This window comes from Molothrus ater, chromosome Z, assembly GCF_012460135.2.
Source record: "Molothrus ater isolate BHLD 08-10-18 breed brown headed cowbird chromosome Z, BPBGC_Mater_1.1, whole genome shotgun sequence".
Classification (NCBI taxonomy): Eukaryota; Metazoa; Chordata; class Aves; order Passeriformes; family Icteridae; genus Molothrus; species Molothrus ater.
The window spans coordinates 47,385,965-47,402,966 of record NC_050511.2 but is presented as its reverse complement, the minus strand read 5'-3'; the positions used below and the strand labels follow the sequence as shown (position 1 = coordinate 47,402,966).

The window sequence follows — 17,002 nt, the reverse complement described above, 5'->3', positions numbered from 1 at the left end:
GCTTCTGTAGTGGGATGGAATATATCATGAGTGTGATCACACAGCACATGTGGGAAAATCAGGGGATTGGGCCCAGCCAACACAGTTTTGGGAAAGGCAGGTTCTGCCTGACCAACCTGATCTCCTTTCATGATCAGGTGACCTGCCATGTGGATGAGGGGAAGGCTGTGGATGTGTCTACCTGACCTTCAGCAAAGTCTTTGACACCATCTCCCACAGCATTTTCCTGGAAAAGCTGGCAGCCCACAGTTTGGACAGGAGCACTCTTTGCTGGGTTAGAAACTGGCTGCACAGCCAGGCCCAGAGAGTGGAGGTGAATGGTGTCACATCCAGCTGGGGGCTGGTCACCAGTGGTGTTCCTCAGGAATTAGTATTTGGCCCAGTCCTGTTTAAAATCTTTACTGATGATCTGTATGAGATTGACCGTACTCTCAGCAGAATTCACTGATGACAGCAAACTGTGTGGGAGTGTCGACCTGCTGGAGGGCGGGAAGGCTCTGCAGAGACATCTGGACAGGCTGGATTGACGGGCCAAGGCCAAAGGTGTGAGGTTCAATAAGGCCAAGTGTCAGGTCCTGCCCTTGGGTCACAACAACCCTGTGCAGGCTGGGGCAGGGTGGCTGGAAAGAGGGCCAGTGGAAAAGAGCCTACGGGTGCTGGCCAGCATCAGTCTGGGAGTGTGCCCAGGTGTCCAAGAAGGCCAATGGCATCCTGGCCTGTATCAGCAATAGTGTGACCAGCCTGGCACTGGTGATGCCACACCTTGATATCTGTGTTCTATTCAGGGTCCCAATTCAGGAGGAACATTGAGGTGCTGGAGTATGCCCAGAGATGATTGATGGAGCTGGTGGAGAGCCCAGGAGCAGCTGAGTGAATAGGGCTTGTTCAGCCTGGAGAAAAGGAGGCTCAGAGGCGACCTTACCCTCTCTGCAACTCTCTGAAAGGAGGCTGTAGCCAGGTGGGGGTCAGTCTCCTCTCCCAGGCAACCAGTGACAGGACAAGATGACATGGTGCCTCAAGCTGCACCAGGGGAGGTTTAGGTCAGACATCAGAAGATTTCTTTACAGAAGGGGTGACTGGACATTGGAATGGGCTTCCCAGGAAGTGGTGGACTCACCATGCCTGTAAGTGTTCAAGGAAAGACTGGACACAGCTGTGCCATGGTCTAGTTTACCTGATGATGTTCATTCATAGGCTGGATTTGATGACTTCAGAGGTCTTTTCCAACCTAATTGACTCTGTGGTTTTGTTAGAGGAGACAAGATGCCTGGGAAGGGCACATGATGCTTCCAATAATAGGTTTTCACTTTTTCAATGTTCTCCTCTGCAGCTATGCATTAACCTGCCTGCCCACCAAGAAGAGAAGGCTTAAGGCCTTGCAAGACCTAAGGAAGTGACACAGGGATTTGGCTAGAGGAGGGGGCAGGTCCCAGCAGGGCTTTTGGAGGTAGTCCTCCTTGTCATGGTTTCACAGTGCTGTCTTGGGCTCTTAAACTCCTCCCTGGGGCAGATGGGGGTCGTCACTGACTACTGCAGCATCTGCCCCAGCCCACACCCTCCTGACCTCCTGCAGCAGCACTTCCCCTTCCCAGAGGACAAGAGGTGGCAAGGGAGAGGGAGCATTTCTACACCAGCACCTCCTTGTCCCTAGCAGCACATATGCTTGCCTCACATGGCTGCGGGCAGGGGAGCGTGTTAGACCAGCTGTAGTGCAAGGAGATGAAGGCTTGTGTGTGAAGTCAGGGTACCAGAACTGGGAAACAAAACTGCTGGGAAACAAAACTGCTTCACACCCCTCTGCATTTAACACCAGCATAACCCAGCACAAAAACTTTGCTTTAATGTCCCCCAAAGAGATTGGACAAACACTCTCAGCAGCAACCTGCTTCACCTTCATTTATTTTTGTTTTTGTGTGCATTTTTTTCCAACCACACCACATTTCTACAGCATCTTTACACTATCCACCACTTCATATTTCAGCAGTTCCAAGTTTCTTCAGTTAGCCGCTGGTATCACTACATAAGCATTTCACTCTTTCCTACAGATCCAGCCAATTTCCCAGTCAAGTCAGGTGTACACCATTAGACCTAAAAGAAGATGAAGGTGTCCAACAGACTCAAGAAATGCAATCAAAGCCCATGCTCAAAGCTTGGCATGATTGGAAGTTAAATCAGTTTTGAAAGACATTGCTATTTGGTTTTAAAACACAGGATTACACTCAAGCATTTGCAACTGTATCCCCAGCATCAGTAATTGTCAAGGCTCAAAGAAAGTTACAGGTTTGCAAGTTCTAACTGCATTACCAGTTTTACAGAAGTCACATTTATAGTCAGAACCCTCACCATTAGTTAATATCAGAATTGATACTGACCCAAGCCAGTGAAAAAACTATTAAACTCCAATTAAAACCTTTAAAGTATTAAATGTTTCCTAAAAATTAAAAAAAAAACCAACACGAAACCCTATTTGATTACTCAAGAACATTAACAGAGAAAGATCTGAAGCATAAGTCCGTGCATGACTGACAAAATCCTTGCATAAAGCAAATTTACAACAAATAACAATACACCCTGAAAGAATGGTGGTGGGGGGGGAAATCAGTCAAGTCAGAAAGGGCAAGCAGAAAAAGTAGAAGTAACATATCTAAGTCTATGAGGATATATAGGGTTGCTACAGGCCACACACAAAAATCAGATGAAAGGTCAAAGCAAAATGTTTAATTTTTTACCCTCCTTGCTTATTCAGGAGGTCATTGGTCAATGTACAGATGAAATGCATTTCTAGGTATAATACCTAAAAAAAAATAATTTGTACAGGAACAAAATTACTCAAAGCACGTAATTTCCTAAGCTAAAACTAAACAGCACTGAGTATGAAATTCTTTAAAACATTCACCTGCAAAATGAAGAGACCATAAACAGCTTGGAAGACCCCTGCATGCTGATGGACCTGAGCACCTAAGGCAGTGTCTCTGCTGCTCACTGTGGTACAGAACACTCTGGTTTGGCTCTTATGTACCTCATGTTACTGGCCCAACTCAAAACTAAGCCTGCTCTATTTTCAGTCGTGGTCTCAGTCTAGGCCTCTCCTGTAATGTGTATCACTTAATTCGGCATTAAAACACTTCTCAAGACATGGGAGCAACGTGCTGATGTCGCGTTTAAAGCGAGGGAAGCCTAGCAGATGCAACCGTTGTTGCCAAGCCAGATGAGGTGAGAGCACTTGGTTCATCCACTGTCACTAACAGGAAGATTTCTGACATCCTGCAGGCCTGCAGGTCCAGCCCAGCACAAATGTGACAGTCCAATGAGTTACAGGCTGGAAGAACAAAATAAGCTCAGCACTGTCTGGAGCATCTGGAGCTGGAGCTCCCAATACCTAGGTAAGGCTTGCAGCATGGAAGTCAGAAGTTTGTTCCACACCAACTCTTGCTTACTGTCTATTTAAAAGAGAAGACTGCTACCAAGAGCAGTTCATGATTTCTTGACCACAATGCAAAAAGAATTGCATTTTTCAGAAGTGGTCCATGAAGTTTCTCTACTGACTGTTTATAGATACTGTAAGAAGACACTAGACAATACATTTATAAAACCTATTTCAATTGTACTATATGTTTTTTCAAACTGTGAAAATCTATCTGGCTTGGTAATAAAACAAATTGTACGCTCTATGCTACGTTGAAAATGTGCTTCACATGCCCAAAATTAAGACAGTTTTCCTATGTCATATACTAGAGAACTTATCCCACTGCTCACTGAGAAGGTGCATCCCCTTTCATACTCACAAAACCCTACAAATTGTTCCTCATTTCTGAAATTAATTTGATTTAAGGGACAAGCAGAGGTAACAAATTCAATTGCTCGGGGTTGGCTTTTTTTGTTGCAAGGTTAGAAATATTTTTGGGGGGAGGAGTGTGCCTGATTTTTATATAGGCAAGAGGGGAGAAATAAAATTACCACCGTGAAGAGAAAAGTCAAACTAAATTAAAAGACAACAAAAAGAATTAATACTTTACTTCACAAATATCCCCTATTAGTCATAACTTTTAAGGCTTACAATGCTGACACAGTTTGGTTTTTTTAGAACACTTTTTTGTTTTATATAGGAGCACGTGAAAGCCAGTTTTAGTAAAAAAAATTCTTCCATCCCCATGTTAAGTTTTGCCATTAAAAAAAATTAAATTTCACTAAAGTCCTGCAGACAAGACTCTGTCCACGGATGATCCCTCAGGCCTGCAGAGCACAGAACTGCTGAAACACAGCCAGAATGTGGTGGTCCAGTTCAGCTGTAAACAGGAGGTTCTCTAGTGTCACCATGTACTGCTGGATTATCTGGTGGTGCTGGCAGATAAAAAAAAAACACAAACAAACCACATATGTTTACTGTTTTTACATTTATATCAGAATAGGCGGAGAAGTCAAGATATGTAAGAACCACAAGTGTTCTTATCTGAATTGTTTAGCACATCTAATTTCCACAACATAGCAGCCATGGATAAGAAAAGCGTGATGCAGAGGCACTGCTGACTGCAAGAATGAAGCCTGTACTGAAATGCTGCCTTGTGCTCCCTGTAACTCCTCCCTCATGGATACTGAGCTGTGTGTAGGATCCAATGCCACTGCAGGTATCTTGGGAGAATCATGGTATTTCCTTTCCCCTGAAGACATCTAATACCAGGGAAGGATTCATCCCCAGGGACAATTACACCAATGCTTCCATTCTTCAACACATCTTGTGCTCGCACAGGTATAACCTCCTGTAACTAATCACTTTCATCCAGCCACCTGTGCTTATTAACTGATTTAATACAGAGCCAAATATTCAAAAAGCATGTTTCATAGTTATTTACGCACCTCACTAAAAGGAATCCTGCAATATTTTAATTCACTTATTTAAAACATGTCTATTTTAGCATTCTTGCTTGTTCACAACTTTGCCCTTACTAAAAACACACAGTTAAGTGTAAATCAGTGAAATTCATAACCACATCTTGAAATATTTTTGCTGTATGCTTACAGTGAGGAAATTCTCCACTCAGGATCAGTCACTCCACCTGACTGCGGCAGATATTTGGCCAGAGCCAGAGAGTTGTGACCTGGCCCCACACCAGCCCCTGGGGACAAGGTGCTGCTGCCACCTACTGCTACTCTTGGGGAGCCTCAGCCCTCCAGGAGCCGAGCTTTCCCAAAGAAGCATGGCCCCGCCAATACCCTTCCAACTGAGAAATGAAACTTACCTGCAGGAAGATCTGCTGCAACCTCTCTATACAGCTCTTGTACCAAGGTGTAAATACATCAATTCCACCAGTCTCGCAGCGCACTAAGTGCTCCGTTAACAACATAATGAAACGCTGCAGTAGGGGAGAAAAAACCCAAACTTATTCAGTCTCACCAAACTAAAGAAGAATCCTAACCTAAGGTAAGAGGATCTGGGTGTCAGAATCTTTGAACAGCACTGTGAGAATAATTATTTTGCTTGGCAAATACTGAATTTAGTATGAAAATAAACCAGCTACCTTCTGGTTGTTCAGGAAATTGTTTGCTAGCAGAACTCCTCTACTCCTAAGCACTTGAAACTCATCAGATCCTGTTCCAAACCAGTCTTTACAGAGGGATGATCTGGATTGACTCTAACCCATGGTAAAGTCATCAACCCCTTCCCATATTCTTATTCCAAGACAATGCCCAAGATAGTAGTGATGCTGAAAACTTATAAATCAAGTAACTTTGAAATCTAAACTGAACATTTGAACATCATTACCTGGAATATAACAAGAAAGAGATTCTTCTGCTCACTCTGGGCTGACTCTACTTTTTCCTGCAAGCGCTCTATCTGCTCTTCCAGTGGTCCATCTTCCCGATCAGTGCTTCGGTCATCATCGTCATCATCATCATCACTGTCTCGCTGTAAATGACAACAACACAGGACTTAACCAGCAAATTGGCAGGTGTGGATACCACTAATGCCGTCCAGTTCCACATGTGAAAACGTTTGCAGAACTACTGAAGAGCAGCACACAATTCTAGATAAAAATTTGGAAGGAAAAATGCTAATACAGGAACACCCTGGAAAAAAAATTACCAAGATTTCAGAGAAACTAAAGCAAGCATAGCGACTTATCAGAATTAAGGCCTTTTCCTCCAGAAAGGCGCTGCAGCTGACAGCCCAGCTGAGGTGCCCCTACACCAGGGCATGCAGCGTGGGCAGCAAACAGGAGTTGGAAGCTACTGTGCTGCTGGACAGTTTTGACCTTGTCACTCCTGAAACACGGTGGGATGGATCCCATGACTGGAGTGTGACTAACAATGGCCACAGGCTGTTCAGAGGGAAGAAAGAGACACAGAGGGATTGCCCATCAAGAGTTGGGTTGAGTGTGAGAGTCCCTGAAGAACAGCCATGAGCAAGTGTGAAGCTGGTGGGTGATGATCCCAGCCCGGGCAGCACAGGGAGCCTTTGGTCGGTGTCTGTGCCCAGCTCCGACCAAGCAGAGACGGCGGACGGAGCCTTCCTGCTCCAGCTGCAGGAGGCACCCTGCTCACGGGCTCTGCTGCTGCTGCTGGGGGACTTCAACCACCATGCCCAGGCTGGAAAAGTAGCTGTAGGCAATCCTTGAGATTCCTAGAAAGCATGGTGGATAAATTCCTGACCCAGGAAGAAGAGAGCCCTACAACAGGGGAGGTGTCACCTGGATCTGTTGGTCACCAACGCATGGCAGCTAATGGGGAATGGAAAGCCAGGAGACAGCCTGGGATCAGTGATCATGCCTTGGTGGAATTCACAGTCTGAGGGATATGGGTCAGGAAAGGAGTCAAGAGAGGGCCCTGAATTTTAGGAGTTCAGACTTTCAGAATTTCAGGGACATAGTCAATGAGATTGCCTGGGAGACTGCCCTCAGGGACAAAGGAGAGGAACAGAGCTGGCAAACCTCCAAGAGAGCAAGAGATTGCAATTCCCAGGAGCAAGGAATCAGACAAGGAAGGCAGGAGGAGACTGACATGGCTCAGCAGGGCACTGCTGGTCAAACTAAAAGGAAATAAGCAAATGGAGAAGCAGTGGCAACAAGGACACGTATCCTGGGAAGAGCATAGTAGGGGTGGGGTGGGGAAGGCCAAGGCAAAGCTGGAACTGAACCTGGCAAGGGACACAAGGAATAACAGGAAAGTATGCCAGCCAAAAAAGGGAGGTCAAAGAAGGTGTGTCCCCTGACAGACAATGCTGGTACGCTGGTAACAACAAATGAGGAGAAGGCTGAGGAACTCAAGCTTCTTCAAAAGAACTTCTTTTCATGCCATCTTCAATGGTAACCCCTCTTCCCACATCCTTTGAGTGGACAAATAGCAGGATGGGGACTGTGGGAGCCAAGTCTCTCCCACTCTAAGTAAAAATCAGGTTTGTGGCCACCTGAAGAACTTAAAAGTCTATGGGAGCCAAGGAGATGCATCCTAGAGTCCTGAGGCAACCAGCTGATGTAGTTGCCAAACTCCTCTCCATGACATTTGAAAAGTTGTGGCTGTCAGGTGAAATCCCAGGTGACTGGATAAGGGAAAACATTGTACCCATCTTTAAAAAGGGTAGAAAGGAGGACCCCTGGAACAGCTGACCTGTGAGCATCACCTCTGTGCCTGGGAAGATCATGGAACAGATCCTGCTGGAAGCTGTGCTAAGGCACATGGAGGACAGGGAGGTGATTTGCGACAGCCGGCATGGCTTTACCAAGGGCAAGTCCTGTCTGACCAGCCTGCAGGCCTTCTGTGATGGAGTGACTCCACTTGTGGACAAGGGAAGGGCAGCAGATGTCATTTATCAGGACTTTGACATGGTTCCCCACAACATCCTTCCCTCTAAAATGGAGAGAGATGGATTTGATGGGTGAACTGTTACATGGATAGGAAATTGGTGGCATCCAGAGGGTAGCGATCAACAAATCTGAGTCCTAGTCAGTGGGACATCAGTGACCAGTGGTGTTGCCCAGGGATTTGTACTGGGACCAGTGTTATCCTGATTAATGACACAGACAAAGGGGTCGAGTGCACCCTCATCAAGTCTGCAGATGACACCAAGCTGTGTGGTGCAGCTGACATTCCTAAAGGACAGGATGCCATCCAGAGGACCTGGACAAGCTCAAGAAGGGGCCCACAGGAATCCCATGAGGATCAACAAGGCCAAGTTCACGGTGCTGCACCTGGGTCAGGACAACCCCCAGTATCAGGGGACAGGCTGGGGATGAGCAGATGGAGAGCAGCCCTGTGAGCAGGACTGGGGGGTGCTGCTGGGTGAGAGGCTGGACATGACCCAGCCATGGGCACTCCCAGCCCAGAGAGCCAAACGTGTCCTGGGCTGCATCCAGAGCAGCGTGGGCAGCAGGGAGGGAGGGGATTCTGCCCCTCTGCTCTGCTCTGCTGAGAGTCCACCTGGATCCCTGCATCCAGCTCTGGGGCCCCAGCACAGGGAGGACATGGACATGTTGGAGTGAGTCCAGAGGAGGGGCACCAAGATGATCAGAGGGATGGAGCACCTCTCCTATGGGGAAAGGCTGAGAGAATTGGGATTGTCCAGCCTGGAGCAGAGCAGGCTCTGAGGTGATCTAATTGCAGCCTTCCAGTATCTGAAGGGAGCCTCCAAGAAAGAGGGACTAATTACAAGAGCATGCAGTGGGTAGAACAAGGATGAATGGCCTTCAACTGAAAGACAGTAGGTTTATATAAGAAATAGAGAAGAAATTCTTTACTGTGACAAGGGTGAGGCACTGGAACAGCTTGCCCAGGAAAGCTCAGGATGCCCCATCCCTGAGACTGTTCAATGCCAGACTGGATGGAGCTCTGAGCAAGCTGGTCTAGTGGAAAGTTGGAAAGTGTCCCTGCTCATGGCAAGGGCTTAAAACTAGGTGATCTTCGAGGTCCCTTCCTACCCAGGCCATTCTATGATTTCACAGTTTATTTAAGGGAAACACAGTGAAAGGTAATACGCCTGCCAATTTTATTATTACATTGTAACAAACAACTTTGTTTTTAAAAACAATCTGGCATAGGTTTTTTCAAATTGTATTTACTGCAGCAAGACAGGTAATTAATTAAAGAGTTTTGAAATCTCAGGGCTTTAAAAAATAATGCACCTGGTGCAAATTCTCTCCTGCACTTGGTGCAAGAACTCAAATGAATCCAGCTAGTTAGCACAACAGGAAGGCTGAAGACTGGAGCCAGTGTTTTGAAGTGGGTACTCCCTATATTCATGACCAAAAGGCTACTCTCAGGACTAGAAAGGGTCAGCGTAAAAACTGATCTACTAACTAGGACCATGACATGCTTCATTGCATCAAAAACAACACAACACCACCACCACCCACAAAATACACCTAAGAACCAGCTCAGGTGACTAAGACTTAAACAAGACTACAAGGCATATCGGAGGAAAGACAGGATCTGATGGATTATGGTAAATTCAAACACAACACACTGCTTTAGTATCATATACTTGTTTCTGTGCAAAGACATCCATAAATCACCAGTTCAAAACTTTAAATATCTGTAAAAGAAGCATGTGTAACTTGGGATAAGTGCGTTAACTCACCTACAGCATAGGAAATGAAGTTCACAACCACAAGGTACAGCTCTGAATCAGTATAAAAAATGAAAACTTACCAGAACAAATGAGAATTTAATTTTATTCTCTCTATAGGAACTTGCCTTTTTCCCATCTATAGCGGTTTCCTGAACTCAAAACACTGAAGGACCAGATAAATCATGTAAGCATTGGACCCATTCCATGGTAAGGGAACACTCTTCATGCTGGGGAAATCAAAACTTCCTCTAAAAGGAATGGTCATGCAGCAGAGCAACAGCCTGCAGAACTACTCACTGTTGCATACAAATGTTTCTTCCTGGCACAATACTCATTTAAAGTACTAAGTAATAAAGAGCTGCAGCAAGAGACAAGGACAGAAATTAAAACACTGATATATTTAGAGATGCCATAGAAGCTCTTAGCTTCACAGTAAGATCAATGACTGCACCTAAGTCTTCCATAATCACAGGCATTTATTAACTGCTCATCAATGTAGACTGAGAAGGCAACCAGGATGGCTGTTGCTGTGAGTGAAGGAAACAAGATGAAGGCACTGGGATGAACCAACACTGGCAAGCTGAGAGTTATTAGTGATCTCTCAACAGAAGCTTCTGGACAAATGACTGACTTGAGAGCTTTCTTCAAAAAACATCAGCAAGCTCTGTGTCACATTTTGACATTAACCTCATTCAAAATTTTGGAGCTAGCTAAGGGTTTTATGGAGGTAAACACACTTACAGACCTCAAAGAAACACAGAAATTCTCTCTTGCTTTCTGCAATTCAGAATATTTATACACTGACTTAATTCTGTCATAACTAAGTACTGCATTCAGGCAAGTTTCCTCGGGCCCTGTCTTTTCCAGCTGCCACAGATGAAGACACTCACTCCATTTTACTGGCCCACTTGAGACAACAGAACACAACAGCAGCTGGTTCCTTAACAGTTTGCTGTATTTAATAATGCAAGATCATGCAACCATACTCAGGAAAATAAGTCGAAAGAAGGAAGTGCCATGCCAGTGTCAGGATCCAGCAGCATCCATCAGAAGAACAGTAACAGCCAACTTCTCAATTGCAAATAGCTGTTTCTGTGCACTTCTGCATGGAAGCCACAAGAGCACTCTTTTACAGAATTTACTATAATTTGTAACTGCTCTTACTGTTCTCTAATAAGGTAATTGGAATCCAGATTAGAAGGCAAGTGGAAGTTCATATTGGAAGAGAAACTTGTGAGAGACAACTTGAACAGACCACATATGAATAAACTCCTTTAAAAGACTTTATTGAATTCTTAAATTAGTATTACAGCTAGGACCAAGAACATGCATCTGATTTTTGATGTCTCAGTGCTACAGTGACCACACCTCTGCAGACATACTTCCTGAACAATCATACATATTCAGTCCTTCCCAAAATCAACTGTGTGTCTGTACATCAGCATGCAGTCTTATATAAATTGGTTTAAAATTTACAAACAAATTACTCACTCTTTTGTGCTGCCTGGCCAATCTTGCTTTGGTCTCCTCCAGTTCTTTGTGAATCTTCAGGACATGCTTATTCATCTTACGAATTGTGGAATGTAAGATCTCCCAGATATAAAACCTAGGAAAGACACACAGCTCAAAACACCACATTACACACTACGTGAAAATAGGAAATGAAATGTCATTTTTTAAGAGAAAAATAAGTGGGAGAATTAGAAAATCTATGTATCATTTAAGGAGACATCTATCTGCCAGAGTGAACGAACACTCAGCATACAGGAAAGCATACTTGTAATGCAGGAAATCTTAGCCATCAGTTCTTTCCTATTTGTTGCACTACACTTCAGAGTCAGAATTTTATTTCATGTACACACTGCAAGAGTATTAACACCAAACTTGACTCCTCAGATCAAACAGTTCCGATCTCAGTTTGCAGTGCACCTGTGGTGGCACAAGTTACATACCACCCCCAAAGGCCAGGACCGTGCCCAGCCAGCAGCAATACAACACAGCAACAGACTGTCGAGGAACAGCTCCACTTCAGCAGGCTTAGACACTGCTAGCAAAATTACATGCTAGCAGCAATCTTGCACTGTCATGCCAACATTCATACCCCAATTCAGAAAGAAAAGTGTTAAAGTACATATTTTGTAGAAAGGGTAAAAGCCCAATTGTACCTTATTCCACTACTGAGTTTTCAAAGATTGAACTATGTACTGGCAAGTTAAAATAGCCAATCAAAGACAAATAACAACCCAAACCAAGTTCTTGTTACCTGGTAAAATCATGTGCCAGCTCTGAAGAAAAGATCCAGTTTGCTACTGCAGCACAGTCAACAATTTGCGTCCGAATCATCTTGTCCACAAGCACAGCAATCATCTGTATTTTGTGAAAAACAATACACACAAAATATGTGTAAAACATTCCATCCTCAGATAAAATCAGAGATGACTCGATGCAACACTACATCAAGTGGTATTACTGAGTAATTTCAAATACTTTAACAAACTGGGTAGTCTAGCTTAAAATATTTCAAATGAGGGGATCTCTATCAATTACATAAAGCATTCTAACTCTGTTAACAACCATACCTACTTCTGAAAGTATCACTCCTTATTAGTATACATACTCCCATACAAAAGCAAAAAATACAAAAATCAGAGCTGGAACTGAGGCCTTGAGAGACACGAGCACTAGTATTTGACATCAAAGTACTCCAACCAGAGTACATACACCTGTCAGATCACCATAATGAAGGAGCTGCTGTTAGCCTACTCTCCTTGAACTGCAACAGCCCTCAGACATGACAGTAAGCTTTTCTCTACAGGGCCCATTAACTTCAGGACAGAACGAGCAAGCATTGTGGAGCCAGTGGAAAGGTTTACTTGCCACAGGCACTGCCATGATTCTGAGGGAGTTGCAAGCCATCTAGCAGGCAACTGCAAAGAAGAGTTACTGACTAAAGAAGATGCAAGCTGTTCAGAAAAAGGGCCTTATCTTAGTTACTCATGTGATTGAATGCCACAGTATCTAAGAACCACAGCCTGCACTGTATTTATCCTTACAACCACCCGTTGTCAAATGAGGAAGTGTAACAAACCTCCTTATAAGGAAGGAAAATTAAAATAACTGAATGAATCATACAGAGGACTCAGCACTCAACTTTCAAGTCCCAGGATAGTATCCCTATGCTCTATTTGTCTTTCTGCATTGCCAGGAAGGATTTCTGATTACTTAGCCTGGTCTTCCAAAAAACACACATCTAGGATTTCAAGGAAATATTTAACCTCAATGTTAAAGTTTCTCTTTATGAAGTCACCACCACCAGCTTGATTTTAAATCCAGGGACTACTGGCTCCTGCTATTAAGTCACTACCTGCAGCACAGACCACTCATTAGTGCTTTAAGCCATATAAGCATTGTTGGTCTGAACCAAATCAAAGGATGTTCCCACAGACGTGGGAGTAGGGTGAACATCCTGAAAACAGACTCTGGACAAGTGTCCTGCTCTGAAGGCACCATTCCTTCCATGTGACAAGGAGGTTGAAGATTTGGGAATAAGAAAAAAGTTCTTGATCAGAAGCAAAAACCACTGAACTACAGTAGAAGCAAGAGAAGAAACGTTCCATGATTAAGTAGAAGAGCAAATAGCAGACTTTCCTAAGTTTTGCACATGAGATTTTTTAAAGGGATCTTGATTTATTAACAAAAATTTAACATGACTATCTAGTCTGGATTTGAAACCTCCATCTCAGTTTGGTAATGCTGTGATACAAAGGAATGAAGAGGAAGCTGATTCACGTATTACATTGCAGTAATGAAATTTCTTCTGATCCAGTTAAAAGGCAGCAAAAAGTAGGTCAGACTGTAAATGTCACATTTGCAAGGTCAGTAAGCTGGGTAGTAAGTTAAATATATATTTTTTTAAATCCACATTTTATGATGGTTTTTAAGAGATGTAACAGCTTGCACAGGTATCTTCTAGGTGCTCATTTTTTCCACTAGAGAATGGACCACAGGTCTAGTAGAAGATGCAAGAATTTACTCCTGGTTCTCAGTGGCATCACTTCTTATAGTCTGGCCTGTGCAACTGAGAGGCACAGTTCACTTTCCAGCAACACAAACTAACTGGCAAGGAATACATGAAGTAACTAATGCAGGCAAAGTCAGCCCAAGTTCCTCATTGATTTCTATTCATAGAATGACAGCTGATGTTAAACACAATTGCTGAGAAGAAACAGAACAGCTTAAACAACTGAGACATCTTTTGTAGGTCTTTTAGGATGTCAACTCCTCTGGCCCGAGAGTGAACATTATCCCAGCACTGTCAGACTGATCTGTTCTGAACAGCCACTACTGCAGCTCTACTCACCCTGCCCACACACAACAGTGACTCCAGCATGAGCTCTGTGTAATAACTGGACAGCTTCCACTAGCAGTTGTAGTGGGGAAAAAAAAAAAAAGCCCTAAAATCTCTAGGCTTCCACATTTCTAGGATTGTGGCCTGTTTTAGAAATGAGATCTACATCTTGTTTAAATTTATGTTGCTCTCAAACTTGGAACAAAGCCATGGTTTCAGCAAAAGTTATTCTCTTGTTTAACAACCAGCATAGTTTGAATCTGAGTCTTAAAGACAGTCCTTGCTCTTTCACAGTGAATTCTTCCTGAGAAAGAAGCAGTACCACTGATGGCATATGTTTTATGGCCTTCATTTGAGTAGTAGCAACAATAAAAAAAATCTAAACTTTCTTTCAAATGACAATAGACAAATCTTAAAGGATATAAAACAAACTGTACATTTTTTATTCATATATGACCTCTGTGAGCTGAAACTCACAAAGATCCTTGATATTCCAGCCTCTTACCTGTGGATGATTCTTCCAAACCTCATACACAACTCTCAGAACATGAAGCTTCCCTTCATCACTTTCAGCAAGCGTTTTGAAGACTTCATGAAACCTTTTAACAGAAGTAAGTAGTCAATGGATAGGCTGGCACCAGGTCAAAAGAGCAGCAGATATAAGGCAAGTGGTTTACATTGGCCAAAAGAAAGTTATGTGACTATCTACAGCATTTCTTAGACAACTGTTCCCTGGAAAATATTACCATCCTGAGCTAAAATAGTCTACAAAGAAATGACATCTCCTAACAGCAACTTACATGCTAGTGGTGAACCTGCTTCCTAAAGCTAGGCTACATTTCTCAGGCTCTCAGAAGCAGGAGCCACTTTTCTGCTTCATGTGCACATCTATACACAGCTGAACCAAAATTTGCTGCCTTTTTAGCCTTAGACTTCCTCTTAACGTATTTCTCTAACTTCAGACACTTATCTTAAGTGCCTCTTTTCCAAGGAGAGGCTGCTAAAAGCACCTATTTTAGCAGTTACTCTGACTGCTACACTGCATTCATAGCCCAGCTTATTGTAATACAACTATAAAGCATAAGAGGCTCTTCTTGATCTCTTGGCTGCCACTGCTGTTGTGCAGCAGAGAAAATACCATGGTCTAAGCATTTGAATCACCCTGCCTCTTTTTTTTCCCGACTGCAGGTTACTACCTGCAGCTTCTTTTTAACATTGCCTCTGTAGAGCTTCCAGGTGCACGTTTTTGTAGTAGTTTTATCTGTCTTTAGGGCCAGATAGAAAAATAACTCATTAAGATGCATGTGACTACCTTTCATGTAACAAAACCCCTTAAAATCAACTCCAAATCACAAAGGATTAAAAAACACAACACTAATTTAGCTAAAAATGGTGCAGTAAATTCTTTGCAGTTCCACCCTATCTTTAAGGGATGAACTCTAAACTCTTTTAGGATGGATTTTACTCTGCTTTGGTAGACAGAAGAAATGAACAGCAGACTATTTTCCAAACCTGTCTCATTTATATCACATGACTGCAACATACATATTTCTGTTAATTCCATTCCTAATGCATAATACATCTATATGTATAATGTAGGATTTACACTACCATTCCTTCAGTAAGCATGTCATTAGCTCTCCTAGTCATATTGCTTTGTGGAGTACCAACAATGCTGAAGCTTGCATTCCCCTTCTTTTATCATGCATTTCACTGTCAGAATTAAACTGTTCTGTGAGCTCCAAAATAATGCAGATATTATACTTACTTTGCCAGGGCGCTGAAGGAGTGGCTGAAAGACTTTGCAGCTAGATGGAGCAGAGTCTGAACAAAGACTTCTATTTTCAGAGGGTTGAAAGTAAATCCTTCACCTGCAAGTTATTTGAAGTTGAAACTATTAAATACTTCAAGTAAAGCATGTAAGCTACTCATACATGAAGGGACAGAAGCTCTTAGGGCAGAAGCACTGAATTTCAGAACTGCCCTCTGCCACTGAAAGCAAAGGGGATGGTAAATTCTTTTAATCCATCAATAATTGCAAGCACACCTCAAGCACCAGGTTATCTCTATAAGAAAAAACAAGCAGGCCTCTGCATGTAAGATGTTCACAGAAAAAAAAACTAGCAGTGGTGTATTTACTGCTCAATTGAAACAAACTACTAGAAGGAAAAGCATACAGGTCTGTGAACCAACACATTCAGCTCCAAAGCATGGCAGATCAGTCGACACACAGAATAAATGACAATTTGTATCTTACCATCATCATCATCCTGGTTTGGATTAGGTACATCTTTTAAAATGCTGAAGATTTCATCATTGCTGGCCTTATTTTTAATTGCGATTGTTAAACAGAGTGCCACAGTATATCCAGGAAGAGACCCTGAACAAAAAACAAAAAAAGGTCAAAAATGTTGAAAGGCAAGTAAGCACTTTTAACATCAGTCTGGCCCTCAGAGAAACAAGTACCCTTCCCAGCTACATCTAAAACTTTGTGTTTCTAATATCATTGTCAACCTCAATATGCCATAAAATTGATCAACACATTTTCTGGTCTTCATGTTAAATTCAAAATTTGGAGTAGAACTTTTAGATGTGAGGCAATCACGTTCCTCACTAAAGCTCTGCTTCAGTTTCCACCAGGTTTCTAAAAATACAATACTTCCTTGTTTTTCCTCACTATATCTTTGATGATGACACTTTTATGCTTAGGACTGTATTTACACTGAGCAATAAAAGGAATAATAAGGTCCCTCTCTACTTCAGTCTTTATGTTATCTGTTCCTTCTGTATGCTCATTAAATCATGTTTACCGGTAAAATATTCTAGTGCTCCATGAAGTTCAAAAAATAATTTCTCATTATCACTTCAGATGCTGATTTCCATAGTATTGTGCTTAAACAGGTGAAATAGATGAATTGTCCAATTTCAAACTTCTGGCAAATAATACTGCACAACACCACAGCCATATCAGCAATAGTATCTTAATGTATCTGGATTTTCTTTGCTTCATGAGTAGCAGATAGGATTTTATTAGAGAGATCCAGGCTTAATACATATTAATTGTTCATGTGAAGCATATATACCCATATGAAAAT

General features: G+C 42.8%; 1 protein-coding gene across 1 annotated transcript in view; it reads right to left on the bottom strand.

Annotated features, from left to right (window-relative positions):
- Positions 1–1,871: 1,871 nt before the first annotated feature.
- Positions 1,872–17,002, bottom strand: part of NCBP1 (nuclear cap binding protein subunit 1) — a 28,962-nt gene continuing 13,831 nt past the window's right edge. Inside the window, exons 16-23 of the mRNA XM_036403624.2 lie at positions 16,165–16,287; positions 15,676–15,778; positions 14,413–14,506; positions 11,823–11,926; positions 11,051–11,165; positions 5,762–5,905; positions 5,238–5,351; positions 1,872–4,341 (exon numbers count right to left, since the gene is read on the bottom strand). Of these exons, the coding sequence (XP_036259517.1) occupies positions 4,228–4,341; positions 5,238–5,351; positions 5,762–5,905; positions 11,051–11,165; positions 11,823–11,926; positions 14,413–14,506; positions 15,676–15,778; positions 16,165–16,287 (911 nt within the window). The 3' untranslated portion in view covers positions 1,872–4,227. The remainder of the gene's footprint in view (positions 4,342–5,237; positions 5,352–5,761; positions 5,906–11,050; positions 11,166–11,822; positions 11,927–14,412; positions 14,507–15,675; positions 15,779–16,164; positions 16,288–17,002) is intronic.